The sequence below is a fragment of the Asterias rubens genome, chromosome 7 (genome assembly GCF_902459465.1).
Source record: "Asterias rubens chromosome 7, eAstRub1.3, whole genome shotgun sequence".
Lineage (NCBI taxonomy): Eukaryota > Metazoa > Echinodermata > Asteroidea > Forcipulatida > Asteriidae > Asterias > Asterias rubens.
In genome coordinates this window covers 20,817,833-20,835,993 of record NC_047068.1, presented here as the reverse complement: position 1 = coordinate 20,835,993, position 18,161 = coordinate 20,817,833, and the positions used below count along the sequence as shown (strand labels likewise).

General features: G+C 40.0%; 1 protein-coding gene across 1 annotated transcript in view; it reads left to right on the top strand.

Annotated features, from left to right (window-relative positions):
• Positions 1 to 18,161, top strand: part of LOC117292512 (syntaxin-8-like) — a 41,306-nt gene that overhangs the window by 20,015 nt on the left and 3,130 nt on the right. Inside the window, exon 7 of the mRNA XM_033774582.1 lies at positions 6,812 to 6,913. Coding sequence (XP_033630473.1) covers positions 6,812 to 6,913 — 102 coding nt within the window. The remainder of the gene's footprint in view (positions 1 to 6,811; positions 6,914 to 18,161) is intronic.

The window sequence follows — 18,161 nt, the reverse complement described above, 5'->3', positions numbered from 1 at the left end:
TCTCAAATACACATGTCCGCGGCCAGTTACTTGTCGGCGTGTAACAGGAAATTCAGAAATCTGTCTGCCTCGGTCATTGTATTTTACTGGGGGGAAGAGGCAGAGATGTAAGTTGCTCACTGATAAGGTAAGCCCCGAGAATCTAGAGGGACTTATCCAAGTGCGAAATGTCGACACCATCGCTCATGAAACGAAATAGCCAATGTGATAATCGGAGTAGAGGAAGGGGGCGGGTCTGTGTTATGGAAAAGGCTTGTACAAGATCCGGAAAGCTATGATGATTACGACCAGATGGTCGGGGGAATAAACCCTTTAATTTATGTGTACGGTATTTAGTCCGCAGAGAATTAAGCTGGTTATTTTATTCTAGATATTTTGGAATGAGGGAGGAGTACCTGTGACATTTTTGTACATGTACATGTAGGTAGCTGATGTACTAGGTGTTGTTCACCCTCCATTGACTGGAAGCGATTTGGTCTATTTCAAAAACAAATTTAAAGTGTAACTGAGGTTGACTGGGTTAGGCTTACTTAAGACGTTGTCTCACACACATGAACTGTTGTTGCCCACTCATTGGCTTGAACACGATTTTCACAGTTGACTTTTTAAGTTCATGAAAGTATTACACTGTATCATCGAACAAAGATATTGCCAATTAAAGAGACCACCCACATAGGGCTAGATATAGCACAGTTGGTAGAATGTCAATCTGGAGGTTGCTGGTTCAAATCCCACTCTGGTAATTTTTTCTTTGTTCGACCCCAAAGAACAATCTATTTTGTGACCTCAGATGGCAGATTGATGTACAATGTTTATAACAAATTGTGTTCACAGAAAACACGTAGATGTAAACAGCGCTAGAAAAGGCATGTCAATATAAATTTTGTTCTCTGACATGGCATACTGACAATTTCAAATTTTTTTTTTGCTCAATGGCAAAACTGCAAAGAGCGGCTAGTATATATAGCTGCCATTTTGTTTTGATTTCTCAGAACAGAGTGTTCCCAGAACTCCCCCAGTTTTGTTTTAAAGCTACCTACGCATCAAAGGTGCCCACACCAAAGGGTTGGCCAGTGGGTACAGGGTCAATTTTGTGTGTTGATACCCTTGTAAAAATGTATCGTGCAGAGACAGAATAGTACTGCAGACATTTGTAGCTTTGTGTACAACCATTAACCTTATTGAGATCTGATTGACACTTTAGGAGTGTAGCCAAACGTTGTAGTGTTATGTACAGTATCGCTCAACCAAATCTTGAAATGGCTATTGCACTTTCAACCACCACACCTTGGATGATCAGTAGGTCCTGCAATCATCTCTTGGTGACAGGCTAGCTCAAGATGTGACTCTTTAATGCTCATCAGGATGATTGCTTCCACTAACCACCCCCCCCCCCCCCCCCAGCCTCAACAGGCCTTCAAGAAAGACCTGCTTTCAGTGTTACACTTTAATTAAGATCTTAATTTATTTTGATTTTTGAATGTCGGTTGTTCAGTGCAGTGCAGTTGAGGTGCACTGAAAGATTTGAGGATTATGTTCGGGAAATCACTTTCAAAACCGAGTCTGCTGTGTTCCTCGTTTGGATATTTCATTCCTTGTGCAAGGTTAAAAACTCTATGGCTCTGCTTACCCTAAGCAAGGAATTGACACTTGCTGATCATGAGTGTTCTTTAAAGTATTTTTTGGGCAGTATGAAGTAAAACATTTTAATTTATTTTTTCAATTTGTTCTCTTAAAATGTATATGCATTTTTCATCTAGTTACTTTTTGAGTATGAAGTTGCAATTAATGACCTTACACCACGGAGGCAACGAATTGTGTCCCATTTGTGTCAGGCTTGAAGTACAATCAAATATGAAGGTCAAAAAAATAAACTTGTGCATTGAAGTTAAGTTACACAAGTTTGAAATTCAACAAACTTTCATTGGAATGGAGGAGGGAACTTAAAAACACTTTCCCATCCACAAGGACTGCCTAAAATAGACCAGAATCTCAACGTTGAGTTTGTTAAAAAAATAATCAACCCCCAGTGCTGAAAGGGCATCACGTAGATGCTACTCAAATAATAATTTGTTAACATTATAGCCTCGAGTCACAGATCAATTCAGCTACGGAGAGAACACCTGCATGATGGTTTATTATTTTAGTAATGAATTTCTCCGTCGAAAATCAAAAGAGGAATAAAACAACAACACCTCGGCCACCTCTTTCTGGTGGCTGGTGGTGGTACCCGGTGCTCCTTCCACGCACTCAGCCCACCCAGTAACACAAGCCTGTAGGGCCCAGGGAAACTTACCATAAGCGATCAAAACTCGGGAACAATTTACACTTTTTTTTCTTGTGGCGGAAACTCTCTGGAAAAGTTGCACCTGACAAACAAACTAATTTTCAGGAGTCAAGCCCCGGCTTGCCCTGGAGCGAGAGAAGCCAGCAAGGATATTTCAGAGGAATTAGGAAATTCAGAGGTTGCACTTTGCAGGGTCAGGGGAATCATTATTGGATAATTTACAGTCATGATGAAAAAAAGGACAAGTTAACACTCTTGATATCGGAGTATTTTTTGATATTTTTTTCTATGGTATCACAATTGTGGTTGAGGTTAGTATTTATAACTGGGGTTACAGAGTGTACGTAAGTCGGTCAGGACAGCATCTCACCAATGGCCTGTCTTGAAACTGTGCTTGAGCTGTTCTTTAAGCTTAAAGGGAGGGTACAACATTGGTTTTGTGAAGTACAGTAGACAGTTTTGTTGCTTTTGTATGTTTATGAGATAAGAAAGGTCTTAACACCATTGTATCATTTTAAAATGGTGTGCAAGTTGCTCTTTAAACTTAAAGGTGGTCTTGTGCAGAAGATTGTTGTTTGTGTAGTGTTTGTGAGATTTAAAAAGTCAACACACCTTTAGCATGCATCTTAAATCTTAAAGATAGGGGGGGGGTAGAGTAGAACATTTTTTCTTGGTTTTATTGAAATGTACATTTTGTAACTTTTTTACTTTAACATCAGGTAAGTTCTGGAATACGTACTTGGAATGTTTAAATTCCATTACACAGCTATTTTTATGATACATTTGTACAGTGTATCTAGATTAAAACGTCCACCCCCCCCCCTCCCCGGAAAGACGAACATAGCATCGTTGATGAATTATGTCTGGTCTGGAGCAGTCCGTTGGTATAATCTAAGTCTCCCTTTCGGATGTGCTTCATTCCTGTCCAGTGAGTTTTTTAAGTTGTAATCAAAATAGAAATTAACACATTTGTTGGTCTTCTGACTCCTGTGGTTTTGAAGTTGTTAGTATCCAATTACATCTTGTATTCAGTGTCTAAGTTAACACTCGGGGCCCGATTGCAAGGGCCACCGTGTGTATTTCCACCTAACCGCTCAGTGACGGCTACATTAGGCATTTGTGCCGTCTTCAATTTGACACAGGACCATAAACTGTTTTCCAATTCCTTGCCAACACCTTACCAACCAAATGTTTACTTGAAACCAATGTCTCAATGGAGCTTACCCACTTAAGCACAACAAGTAGCTCAACACAAACAAGTGTGCTTACCAGCATAAGGTTACCCTAAAAATACCATCACTTGTTGTTGTTGCTTTAAACCGGAAATTGTTGAGCAATATTGAAACTTTGTGTCTTTTGAAGGCAGCCCTATCTAGTTGGGTGGTGATTAATCAAAGTGTAAACAGATATTCCTAAATACATGAAATACAATCACAGAACTTTGACAAATTCTGCAGGTTTCTCTGGCCTAATTTTTGTTAAATAAACTTTAAAAACCGACAAACTATACATTGTATACATGCATGCATTATTAACTGAAATGAAAAGTTCTGTAGCTTACATAACATGTACATGTAGCTTCTCTGGACCAATCAGTAGGTTGGTGTTTCAGTTACACCAAGATTATTTGTTTTATAGATATGTAAAACAAAGAAAGAAAAAAAAACGAAGGAAAAAATAGGTCCCTACCATGATTGATCCTAAATAGTTTGTCACTTGCATTATATGAAGCTGTCAACCGCTGTTATGATATGTACTATATTTCACACCTCATTTGCGCATGTGAGTGATTGATACAGTAAATAGCGGTCTGGTATGGAGAGGCTTGCAGTCTGGGGGACAAGGCTATGGGCGGGATCATTTTAAAGGGATGGAACATTGGGTTTTTTCCTTGGGAGAGGATTCTCGGCCTTTGCTGTAGTGCTTTTGCAAAGTTACAATACAAAGTTACATACATGTATTTCTCAAATATTAGTACCCCTTACCAGAGGGTTGGGTGGGGGGGGGGAACGCTGTGGCCCTTCAAGAACAAAGTTCAAGGTCTGAAGTGCTGTTTTTCCATTCCCTTTAACAGAGAGTTCTTGCAAAGTGGAATGTGGTTTACAGTTGCCAACATGTTAACAAATTACGCAGTATTACAACAAACGCGGCTGGACTGTAAAGGCGGAGTCCCCCCTCCGTACAAGCAAACACACCCAAGGCATGGGTGAATGTGATGATGTGAATGGGCCTATTCGAAAGATGAGGGTGAGGGGTTTTGTGTCCACCAATTTGTTCACCTGTTTACAGAGCCAGAATTGCAATAAGTTTTCTCAGGGGAAAATATTTTGGTTACCCTGGTGTTAAGGAACACGTTGCCTTGGATCGGTCGAGTTGGTCTTTGAAAAGCGTTTGTAACCGTTTGTTATAAAATGCATATGGTTAGAAAGATGGTGTAAAAGTAGAATACAATGATCTACACAAATATGCCGCGAAAATGCATGGTTTTCTTTTCACCTCGTCGACAAACACGGTCGACCATTTATGTTTGACTCCCATAAATGGCCGACCATGTTAGTTCGCGACGTAAAAGGAAAACCGTACAATTTCGAGTGATACTTGTGTGGATCATTATATTCTACTTTTAAAGTATCTTTCTAACCATTGCATTTTATAACAAACTGTTACAAACGCTTTTTTATAGACCAACTCGTCCGAACCAAGGCAACGTGTTCCTTTAAGAATGTAGACTCACCCTCCCACCGCACTTTCCCTACTTGATCAGGCTTTAACGAAAATGGAACAACCCGGTTTCTCCTGCCTAATAAGAAAGTAGACAGTTTTTAATTGAAGAGAGCTACACCATGTATCTTTTTTTGCATCAAGGAAACAAAAATTACCCTCGCCATCCACACTTGACGCGGGACCTGAGAAAAGTGTCAGTATTTTGACGCAAAGGGAAATAGTAGATTTAAGGAAAAGTGATTTTATTTTATTTAAATGGTACAAGAGTACAGAAGCTGCGCAGACACACTTGTTCACTGTTCACACTGCATGTGTAGGCCTGATATCATTTTCTTTTTTCTATAAGAAGAAAATGTCCAGGGCCCAAAAAACAGGATTACCAACCAAGTTTTCACGTGATTTTCAGGATTTGCATTCAACAGCTGAACACCAGTAATTAGCAATTTACAACAATTGGAAATTTGTTTGGTAATCCTGTTTTTATGAAGGAAGAAATTTCATGCTAAGCAAATTTTTGTGCTTAGCAGCTCTCTGAAATTGGGCCCAGGTATTACTCTAGCTTTTAGACAGTCTTGCCACCAGCATACACTGTACCATGTACATATAATTTGACCAGTCGTTTGGCTGTGCGTTTGCCCATTCGGTTTTGCCTGTAGCAATATTTTCTTCTTGCACATGTTGTACATACATGTGTCCCCTTAACATGGAGGAAGGCCATGCCCTTTCCAAGATTGTTTTTTTAGCTTCGTCTCAGGTAAACTTAAATATATAACAAAGGTAGCTGTCTACCAAACCTATAGAATGATCTTGCATTTGAAATTTGTCAAGCTTGTTAAGTTGTAAACTTAAAATCAGTTCAAAACAGCGCTTAATTCAAATTACTCTAGTTCTGTTTTGCATCGTTTATCTAACTGTTTATTAAAAGCGTTTTGGGGCTTTACCTATTTGTGTAAATTTGTAGGGAATGTTCTTCATTGTGATTAATTCAGATTAACTCACATTTAAAATGTTGTGAAATGGATTGTGGTGAGTGAGGGGGAGGGGGGGGCAGGGGGTATCATTTTGTTTGGAATTTTAAGATTGTGGGTGTGTTATCAAACTAAGTGTGTAATAGATTGCAAGAAATCCAAACAAACAATGTTGTGGAGTGTGAGTAATGACAAGATCTCTTCAACTACTGTGGAATCCCTTCAACTACTGTGACCTCCTGACTTTACTTTTTTCCTTTTTTATCCTTCAAGATGTATGTGTGAGGCAAAGCACTGTACCTGATAGTGATACTCGTACATGTATGTAGTGTATGTCTGATAGCCTGTAAACTTATATGTTGATTTCCGTGTAGTTTCAGATACTGTTTTGCAGGACATGTAGTTTGACAAATTATGTTTTGAATTTTGGGATGGTTAATTACAACGAGAAGAAGTCCCCTTGAGATCTCCTTAACCCCCCCCCCCCCCTCAGATAGAAGCTAATAAGCGGTACATGTACAGTTTCTTTTAGAACTACATACTGTACATTGTAGTAGGGGTACATGTAGTGTAGCCTCCACAATTCTACTCTGCAGCAGTAGGATAAATAGCATTGACCGACTTCTCAAAGAACAAATCTATACACATGGTGTTACTGCAAACTGAGTATTGATACTTCACCATGCAATGCCTCAAAACCCCTATGATACAATATACTTTATTTAAATATTAGTAGACATATAATGGACTTATCATATTTGCTATCATGAAATATAAATACAAAATGTCAGCCATAGATATTAAAAATTTTAATGTTTTTGTTACTTTACAGAAATCTTGGATGACTTGTCCAGGCATGTCGGTAGAACGGACGACCGCATCTTGAAAGAGACCAAGCACATACGAACAGTCACACAAAAGGCCAAAGATTGCTGTAAGTACTTGACTGGATAAGAAATTTGTAGAGATCAAAAGCCCTAAAACCAAAAACAACTTCACCACAGCCCACAAACCCTGAAAAAAGGGAAAACAGAAGGTTGTGATGATTATTGTAGGATGCAAGGTACGGGCGCCTAGTGAAATTTACTTCTGAACTATTCGCATCTCAAATAGTCGCGAGTTTGACAATAGTCTCGGCTAATTTTAAATCCCCAAGATGCATTGCGGCATAATGTTTGCCCCAGGCGCAATATAGCAACACTCATGCTTTTAGGATTGAAGGATTGTGTCGCTGATGTCTAATTGTGTTTCGTAAGTAAAGTACGTCGTGAGCGACACAATTGGTTCACCAAACAGGTAGTTGCGACTATTTTTCTAGTACACCTGGGGTGGATTTCACAAAGAGTTAGGACTAGTCTTATCTCGAGTTAGGACCAGTTACTCGTTCTAACTTAGGACTATCCATGCAATTTGTATATCTCCTAGGACTAGTCCTAAGTTAGGACTAGTCCTAACTCTTTGTGAAATCGACCCCTGGTGGCACATTGAATCGAGTAGTTGAAAAAACGGTAGTCGCAACTCGGCTAAGCAATCAATACCTGTAGTCGTGACTCGACTAAGCAATCAATAGTCCCGACTATGACACTACAGCCGCATTAGGAATTAAGGTTTGTAGCGAGGTAAGGGGTATAGTGATACTTGGTATCTCACTTTATACAAAACATGTTTAGCTTGTAAATGTGTCCACGCCATTTTGCGCATGGGTTTTATCTTGTGTTGGTACTAAATTTTGATCAGTACTGTATTAGGATTCGGACATTTAGGACTTGGGACCAGTCAAAAGACATTTACCTTTTGAGACCTGTGATGGGTTATCAATACTCAGACCTGCCTTGCTCGACCAACTATTATAGGTCCCATGCTTACCAAGGTACATGTAAATGTACACAGTAGAATAATGCGAAACATGTGATGTTCTTTTATTAGGTGGAACTGGCTAGTATCACATCCCCATGGGAAGTGTTATACACCCCCAAGTCTGTCCCCTGCTTCATCCCATGTTCCGTGGCTAGAGAGCAGAGGGGCCGGCCCATCTGTTTCCAAAGAGGAAATGTTGTGTGTATGAAATTTGTCCCCCTGTAACCTAGTGGACACTTAATACTGTATTTTGACTGTCAGAAATTTGTGTAGCTACTGGCTATGGGCATTCAGTGTAGAAGATGACTTGAGAAATAATTTAACAATGTTTTTATTTTCTTGACATAACTTTCCGGGAAAAAAAAGATAACAAGTTTGAGATTGTAGTTCACTACCTGCATACATTGTTTAATGTGGCTAACTACTACACCAACAACCATGACAACATACATATTGTACAGTACATGTACGTGTATGTTAGGCCATGTCATTTGACATACATTTGTACATGTTCTATACATGTTACCCTCCCCGTTCTTTTCTTGTAGCCCCCCTCCCCACCCCCCTATATTGAGTTATGATTTTGTGCTGGACAAATCTCAAAGACGAACAAGTTTTCAGAACATTGGATAAATAATGTCTGACATCACTTTTACTAGACAGCTGTTGGTTAAAACGCCATTTTTCCTGCCTACATGTACTGTAGTTGTCTAATTGGCAAACGTCTTGTTCCCAAGTGTCCACACCCCTCCTGTTTTCTTGTTTGCCCATAATTGCCCCCCCCCCAATTTCATTAGTCATTGTGACAAGTTTTGACAGAAATAGCTGTTCATGTCAACATGTTCTTCCTACACTTGATGAGGAAGTTCGTCAGTTAAGAATCCTGAGGTCCAATATGTGACTTCTTTATCGCACTGGTGTCACCGCTTCATCAAGATACTTGGCTCTGAATCAAGTATCCTCTCTGCTGAACACACTGATAGAGGTGGGTGGGAAGAGGAACTTTGTAATGCATCAACTTAAGATGACGTTTGTCTTCCAAGAAAACGTGTGCATCAGGGCCAAGAAATATATGAGTTTTCATTCCCCAACCCAATGATGATGTACATAGTGTGTACATGTGCAGTGTACTAATTGTACACAAGTTCTGGTTGTCTTTCATAGAATCTTGGTGTGCAGTACTTGTATTACATGTATGAAACATTTCCTGTTCTGGTGATCAGTCATCACTTCATGACAATACTATGTCAAAGAACTCAAAACCTTCCCGTGGGTGTAGTGAGGGCCACTCCAGTTTCTTCCCAGTGTCCATCGATAACATGGGAGTAAATGTGAATCATTCGTGTCATCATCGTCAGTGTTGAATACAAATTAGGAGGAGTCTGTTTACTACACTTACAATGTAGAAGTATGTGCCACAAGCGTGTTTCATTGATCTTCCCTCAAGGGCATTTACATACAAACATGTATGAGGCACTTTTAAACTTTAAAGTGTTTTACTCTTCTTTTTGTTGGGCCATAGCATTCCTGGATCTCTCCAAACTCCTTTTGAGTATGCATCAACAGTAGCCGAAATTGGTCTGTATGGATGTTGCAACTGACATGAGCCACAAGCTAGTTTCATTGCTTTTCCCTCATAGGCATTTAAAGTACAAGGCACTTTTACACATTGATCATAGAGTTTTACATCCATTTTGGTTTGGCCTTGCCCTTAAGCATTCTTGAATCCAGCTCAACTCCTTTGGAGTTTGCAGCACCGCCAGTCAAAATTGCTCTTATTAGATGTTGCATGAGCCGCGACCCAGTTCATTGTTTTTCCCTCATACAAATTGGTATTTTTTTAAACATGGTATCAAAGCTTTTTTGTATCCTTTTTTATTGGGCCTTAAGCACTCCTTTTAAAGCCATCTTAACTCCTTTGGACTGTGCAGCACCGACAGCCATAATTGGTCTGTTACTCTTATGTTGCATGAGCCACAACTCAGTTTATTGTTTTCCCCTCATACATGTACAGTAGGTACTTTTTCAAAACATTGTATCAAAGCTTTTTTCGTATCCCTTTTTATTGTTTCATTGGGCCTTAAGCATTCCTGAAGCCATCTCAACTCCTTTTGAGTATGCAGCATCGGCAGCCAAATTGACGCACAAGTTTCTAAAAGTTCCCATCAATAATCTCTACCTTAATAGGTACCCATTTACATGTACTCTAATTTGACCTACTATTGCGTGCCAATCATGCGCGGAAGAAAAAATACCACTTTTTATTTCTGATCTCCTTCATTTTCCAGTTCAAAGATAAAAAGCACATCCTTACAGATTATTTCTCAAGTCTGTTCAGTTTACTTTGCCAACTTGACATTGATAGATCTCTCAATTACTACCTCGGTAATTTCAAAATCATGTTATTATCAATAATGCACTTCTAGCCACTAAATGCTGCATCCTCTTAGAGCCAAGGTGTACATGTGTAAACCCTGGTTTTTAGGTCTGTTTTCCACACCACAAATTAGTTACTGATTTGGTAAATTATAAAATTGTTTAAGAGAATTCCATCAACTGCAAAATTTTGCAGTGAACCAGCCACAACACAGGAAATATCTTCTTATAATCTGGCTGGTGACCTTCATTCGTCTCGTCGATTTTTGGGCTATGCATGATGGAAAGGTTTTCTGTCGAGTGTCAAGTACATAAACAACATGTAAAACTCCCTTAAGCAGAGGTGTAGGCTCTGACCAACAGCTGGTTAGTTTTAAAAAAAACATGGCGCACAGCACAAAGGGTAAAATGAGTTTTGTTACCAGTATACATATTATGTATCTTGATTTGATCGACCCCACCGTTGGTAGATTTCCAGCGCTTTGTACAGTTAGAAACAGCCATGGTTTCGAGAGAACAGTGAATAATTGTTTTTTCTTTAAACAACACAAATTAGTTACTGATTTGGTAAATTATAAAATTGTTTAAGAGAATTCCATCAACTGCAAAATTTTGCAGTGAACCAGCCACAACACAGGAAATATCTTCTTATAATCTGGCTGGTGACCTTCATTCGTCTCGTCGATTTTTGGGCTATGCATGATGGAAAGGTTTTCTGTCGAGTGTCAAGTACATAAACAACATGTAAAACTCCCTTAAGCAGAGGTGTAGGCTCTGACCAACAGCTGGTTAGTTTTAAAAAAAAAAAAATTCCGGAATAAATAGTTAAGTGTTGTAGGTCGAGAACCAATCACTTAATTGGATACAAAGACGCTTGTTACAAACATGTACATTGCTACGTATAAGGATGCACTATGCATGGCGCACAGCACAAAGGGTAAAATGAGTTTTGTTACCAGTATACATATTATGTATCTTGATTTGATCGACCCCACCGTTGGTAGATTTCCAGCGCTTTGTACAGTTAGAAACAGCCATGGTTTCGAGAGAACAGTGAATAATTGTTTTTTCTTTAAACAATATGTACCCCGTCGGAAAATGTTTGAAGATGACAACTAAATGGCTCTTTAAAAGAGAAATACGTTACCATACAAAACAATTGTTATACCCTGTGACGAGGTCCATGGGTTTTATACATTCTCGGGGGCAAGTGGCACCCTCATCCTCTCATCAGGTGCCATTTTGCCCCCTTGGGCATGTTGGGTGTTCAAAACGCCACGGATCCTGTCACAGCGTGCACCAATTGTTTAATGTATAATGATGCTCTTAGCTTGTCCTGTACATGTAAAATTGACCCCAGATGTAGGCCTGTGTTTTCCGCGATCCATAATTTGTGACCACATAAAGATAGAGTCATCATTTACAGTCACTACAAACTAACATGGCCATGTTTGTGGTCGTGTGCTGCAAACTGTCAACACCTCTTCACACAGCCTTAAGGAAATTAAATGGGAAATGGATCAATACAGTCTTCAATAATTTGGAAAACTCATCAACTGGCTGCAAAAAATAAGACTTGATGATGTTGATTCCCTGTGGGATTCCACATGCTTCCTCGTTTTTATATTACCATAGTCCCTCTTTATACGTGTACTTAAAGGCACTGCCGTCGATTTCACAAAATTCCTCCTACGTAAGTTAAGACTAATCTTAGGACTTAGGACGAGTCCCAAGCCTGCACTGTAGCATGCGGACCTTAAGATTAATCCTTAAGTTAAGACGAGTTACTCGTCCTAACTCGAGATAAGACAAGTGCTTACTCTTTGTGAAATCGATCCCTGGACGTCTATGGTATTTGTCAAAGACCACTTTCACACTTGGTGTATCCCAACATATGCAAAAACAACAAATCTGAGAAAATGTGGGCTCTATATGTAATGGTATTTGCAAGCTGAAAGAAAAAACACCCTTGTTACACAAATTTGTGTGCTTTCAGATGGCCAAAATAAATGCTTCAGCCCAAAGTCTTTTACTACATGTATTTGAGTGAGAAATGACCTGTTTCTAAAAAAAACTTTGAAACTTTGGAGGGAGCCGTTTCGCACAATGTTTTATACTATCAATAGCTCTCCATTGCTCGTTACCAAGTAAGTTTTTATGCCAACAATTATTTTGGGTAGTTACCAATAGTGCCCAGTGCCTTTAATACTAAAAAGAAATGTCTGAGTAAGGCTAAAGGGAGTGGGGAAGTGGTGTTTTAAATCATGGCTAACGATCAAAAATATGTTTTTGGCAATATTTTGCATGTACATGTAATATCTTAATTGGTTGACGGACTGTTTCATGGTATTAGATTTCCTGAAAAGTTGCTACACCTGTTTGCTCTCATGAGGGGCAGTAGAATGTTTAACAGAATATGAAATGGATTACCGGTCTGTGGGACATTCTGTCCGCTTGAAATGAGGTCATGTGCCGCTGTATTCGGGGAAATTAAACATGTAATACGCGGGCCTTGAACTTTGTACGAATACACTTGCCCAAGGCTTTTTCATTTTGTAAATCTGTCAAAAAAACTAAATTGTTGTCTTGGCCTTGACACCCCTTAGATGTTCTAATAAGATTTTCTTTAACATGTATTAAATCGTTGCAGTAATGCTGCTAAAAATATAGGATTCAAACTGCCTCCGCTACCAGGCATTCCCAGTGGTCTAGTTGGTAAGACACTGCTCTAGGATTGCAAAGATTGTGGGTTCGAATCCCACCCGAGTAATATGCTCAGAACTTGAGGAAAGTACTGAAGTATACAGTGGTCAACACACATCGGTGTTAGGGTATAACCAAAATGTGTTCTTTTTTCTCCTATACAACACCCCCCCCCCCCCCCCCGAACAGTTGTATTGACTAAAAGGGAGTCCGCCAACATAGGGCTAGATAGCTCAGTTGGTAAAGCGCAGTTACTTGAACCCAGAGGTCATTGGTTTAAGTCCGGCTCCAGAAATTGTTTATTTTTTTTTCAAACCCAAACTAAGATTTGTACTGTAGTGTTAATGATATTAGCTGTATAATAGCAGAGGTGGTGGATTCGATTCCCCCTGAGTAATACGTCTGTGGATTTGTTTTTTAGACAGTTGGGAAAGTACCGAGTATACAGCGCTTTACACATTAGCGTAATGGTCAATCAAACAAATACTTGTTGTCCCCATTGCAAATTTAATATCTAAAAATAATATTTCAGTAATTTCCCCCTAAAGAGATCCTCAATCCAAAAGAGGAATTGCTCACCCATTCAAGAAGAAAACTTCTAATCCAGAACCTTTTTTTTTCTGTTTTTCCTGAAACTGTTTACTGCTTTTTGTTGTTCAGAGCCCAAACCTCAAATCTATGGACACAGGAAAGATGGCAAATTGTCGATGACATACGTTGTTCACAGCTTCCTGGACCCTATTGTGATTAACCCAGGGAAACTGTCATCGCAAACTGGCGGGAACAAAACCTTCTTGGTGTGACCAGTATTGTCAACATGCCTGGACCCATTTAACCATGACACTGAAAGTATTGAAAACTAAAGATATGGAAACAACTGCACAACTCTGCTTGGATATCGCGCACGCATGTCCGACTTTATAGTGTCCTACTTTTGGTTAAGCAGTGGGTTGTGATTGGTCAATACACAGTGGGGCGGAGCTTAATGGATCGATCTATTGTCTTCATCCTCAAAGTGATGTGAATTATCTGTCCAGGTAGTGTTGTCAACAGGACAGGAGATCATTTTTCTCTGGTCCTCGGTTGTTTTGTGGTAGATTGCACACATGAAGGGAGTACTCTGGTCTTAGTCAACGCAGTTGGTTCTGATACTGGTCTTCCACCTGCAAGTAATTTGGTACAGTTAATATTGAGTGCTACATGTGCTAGTGATGGATCATCGGTAAGGAGACATTTTTAGGCCAATTTTTTTTCTCCAGGTCGATCAGCCGCTGTGATTGCGTGAGCTAAGCTGATCAATCAATCATGATTTAACTTGGCTAGAATTTGTGCCAATGTCCATTAGTCGGAGGCAAAGACAATAAAGTTAGGGTGGACAACAGAATAATGTTTGTTTCATGTCGTTACCTAAAGACTTGTTTTGCAGTGATAAGGGGGGGGGGGGGACTTTATGCTGTTTTGAATCTTTTAGGTTGACTTTTGAAATCAATCATAGTCAGTAACGATAGTGCCTTATCAATTCCATGTGTGTTCCAATTTTTCATGCTGGTTCATTGCCTTGTAGAACGTGCACATACAATGTTGATATGCGAACCATGTTGAAAGCGTGAATGCTTACTAATTGTCAGCTACTGCAAGTTTGACTACTAACCTATAAGGCAATGTTCTGCAAGTGTGACTGCTAACGCACATGTAGAGTCATGTCACTGCAAGTGTGACAACTAACTTAGGGTCAGTTACATGTACTGCAAGTGTGACTGCTATTTAGGGTCAGTAACTGCAAGCGTGACTTCTACTTACATGTAAGATCATGTCACTGAAAGTGTGACTGCTAACTTGCACGTGGTGAGTACTAACTTGGGGTCATGTCACTGCAAGTGTGACTGAATCTGCCAAAGACGAAAAATGCTGTCTTTCATGTTTTCACTTTTAGTGCAATCGGTTTCTTAAATAATTCTTCTTCTTATAGTTGACATGGTGACTAGCACAGCATTTTTCTTCTTTGGCAGATTCATCATTAACGTTTACTAAACCTTGGCAGGAATCTAAAACTTTGGGCGAAGAACAATGGGCTATTACTTGGGAAGAATATTGGAACTAAAACCTTGACTTTCAGAACCCCGAAGCAACCGCTCCACTCCAACAGCGCCCTCAATCGACAGAACCCCAGTTCCCTGAGTTTGGGTGTTACAGTGACTGCTAACTTAGGGAAATGTCACTGGAAGTGTGACTGCTAACTTAGGGTCATGGCACTGCAAGCAAGTGTGACAACTAACTTAGGGTCAGTAACTGCAAGTGGTGAGTACTAACTTGGGGTCATGTCACTGCAAGTGTGACTGCTAACTTAGGCTCATGGCACTGCAAGTATGACTGCTAACTTAGGGTAATGTCACTGCAAGTGTGACTTCTAACTTAGGTTCAGTTACTGCAAGCGTGATTGCAAACTTAGGGTGATGTCACTGCAAGTGTCATTGCTAACTCAGGGGCATGGCACTGTAAGTGGTGACTGCTAATTTAAAGTCAGTTATTGCAAGTGTGACTGCTAACTTACAGTAATGTTACTGCAAGTGTAACTGCTAGCTTAGAGTCTGTAACTGCTAGCTTAGAGTCTGTAACTGCTAGCTTAGAGTCTGTAACTGCTAGCTTAGAGTCTGTAACTGCTAGCTTAGAGTCTGTAACTGCTAGCTTAGAGTCTGTAACTGCTAGCTTAGAGTCTGTAACTGCTAGCTTAGAGTCTGTAACTGCTAGCTTAGAGTCTGTAACTGCAAACATGACTGCTAACTTGGGTCATTGCACTGCTCGTGTGACTACTAACTTAGGGTTAGTAACAGATTATGTCACTGCAAGTTTGACTGTTGTGGTTTACTGTTGTGGTTAAACAGAAAGTGTTTATTTTGGTTCATAAAGGAGCACTCTTTCTTTGATCTGTGTATTGAGAACTCACAGTTTGGGTGTAGATTTAATCATCACGCAGTTGTGTGATTGCTGTACTCATGTATTTGTCAGTTTGCAGACTGCGTAAATAAATGTTGCTTCAATTATTACTTTAAATTATTACCACCTCGCTCAGTTCATTAATAAGGGTATACTACTCGGGTGGGATTCGAACCCAGGACCCCTGCAACTCCAGAGCAGCGTCTCTCCAACTAGACCACCGAGGTTGCCCGATAGCTAGAGGCAGTTCGAATCCTATGTTTTTGCAGGGGGTACCGCAACGATATAAGAGATGTTAAATTTGCATCGGGGATAAAGAATATTAATTTTGTTTTTTACCCATACACCGATGTGTGTTAGCACTGTTTACGCAGTACTTTTCCGAATCCTGTGAAAAAAATATCTTGGGAATACACTAACACAGATGTGTACGCTAAGTACACTACAGAAGTACACTACAGAAGTTGACTGGAAAGTTCAGTCTTGCCTCTGTCTGTAACGGATGTAATGGTCAGTAAATTTAAACTTCCTTCTTGCCAGAGGTTATAGGTACGTGTACATGTAGTATGAAATCACAGAGTATTACATAAGGAAAGTTGTAGCTGATTGGCAAAGCAATTTAGTCTGACCTTTGAAATGAGAGGGATTAAAATCTATGGAAGCCAAAATTGTTTTTTAAGTAGTATTTCCATCAGTGACTGATGGGAGCATGTGGAATAGCACCTCAACTTGGAACCCCTTAAGCATGTAAGAGGTTGTACAATGCACAGAGGTTTCATTATTCTTAAGACCGTTTTGACAGTACAGCAATAGACAGATCCATTAAGCTCCGCCCCAATGCGCATTGACCAATCACAACAAAACGAAGGTCCGACAAATAAGGTCCGACATGCGTGCGTCTACCTTGGCGCGCGCAGCAGAGTTGTGCAGAAAGGCATTGGAGAGGCTCATGTGTTCTTGCTCACATGTGCATCGTGGGCGGAGCCTAATGGATTGGTCTATTAAAGACACCCCCTCTATAACCAAAGAGTAGTACTCATTAACATTGTGTCCTCCCCCGGGGTGGAACTTGGGGTATGAGGGGGTCCCATATGTGTGAAAGTTTGTACCCTCCACCATCCAGATGACTAGTGAAACTAGTCGAAACGTAATCGATAAGTACGTGAGTATTGGCCGTGTTTCATAGAAAATTAGTTTATTAAGTTGATATTTTACCAGCCTGACGATTTCTTTCATGATAACATTGTAAACATCTTGAAGTCTTATACATGTATAGTCTCTGACCACCCTACCCAAGTTGTTCTGTTTGTAGATCTTGGTGAACATTTCGACAACTTTGGATGGCCTATTGTATGGCACCTCATATCCATCTGACGTTTTTCTATCGGTAAAAAATCCTTCAAGAATTGCAAAGGTTTGCGCATACTGAGAGAATGCACACGTACAAATGGCCAGGTTGATGCATGCTTAACTGTTTACTGATGTTAGCAACGTCTGATGTTCGAAGTTTAGATTTTGCATATATTTTGGTCTCTTCTTTGTTGATCAAACTTCAAATACTGTAGCTACATGTACACATGACGCTGGAACCTGTTGAACATAATTTCAATTTGTCTTCAGGCAAATTCCAGGCACAATACAAATGTTAAGTCACTAGTGCTATGTGCTTAGTTTACGCCACTGCGGGCTAAGTTGATTCCAAGTACCTTATCCAGTTCTGTTTCTTAAGTCTTTACAATACGATCCAGTTGAACTTCAACCGTCATACTTAACACAGTCTGCAGCACAAGGATCATGCCTGCTCATGAACATTATCGATGTGGCCGAGTGCTTAAGAGAACAAGACTCAAACTCTGGTGTATCTGATCAGTAGAGTGTGGGTTCGAGTCCCCGTCAGGGCACAAGTGTTCTTGAGCACGATATACTTTACCATTGTTGCCTTGTTCTTCAGATGAGACATTAAGCTGCAGGTCCTGTGTACTACGCATTGGTAGTGGCCGTAAAACATCCAGAACACTTATCGTGGAAGAGTAGGGGTTACCCCAGTGTTTCTGGCTCACGTAGCAAACACCCTTGTTTACAGGTTTCCTCAGGCTTGTGAGCTACAGTGATTAAGTTCACTTATGAGGGATCCTTGAAATATATAAAAATGACAATTTGTTTTTATAAAATCAAATCAAAGCAAGGCACTTTCCCCTTTGTAAAAGGGCACTTCAGTGAGGGCCATGGTGAGGGCAATGGATATTTGCACAGGAACATCTCAAGGGGCACCAAGGCATTGACCAGGGCAATTGAGGCAATTGTCTCTGTGA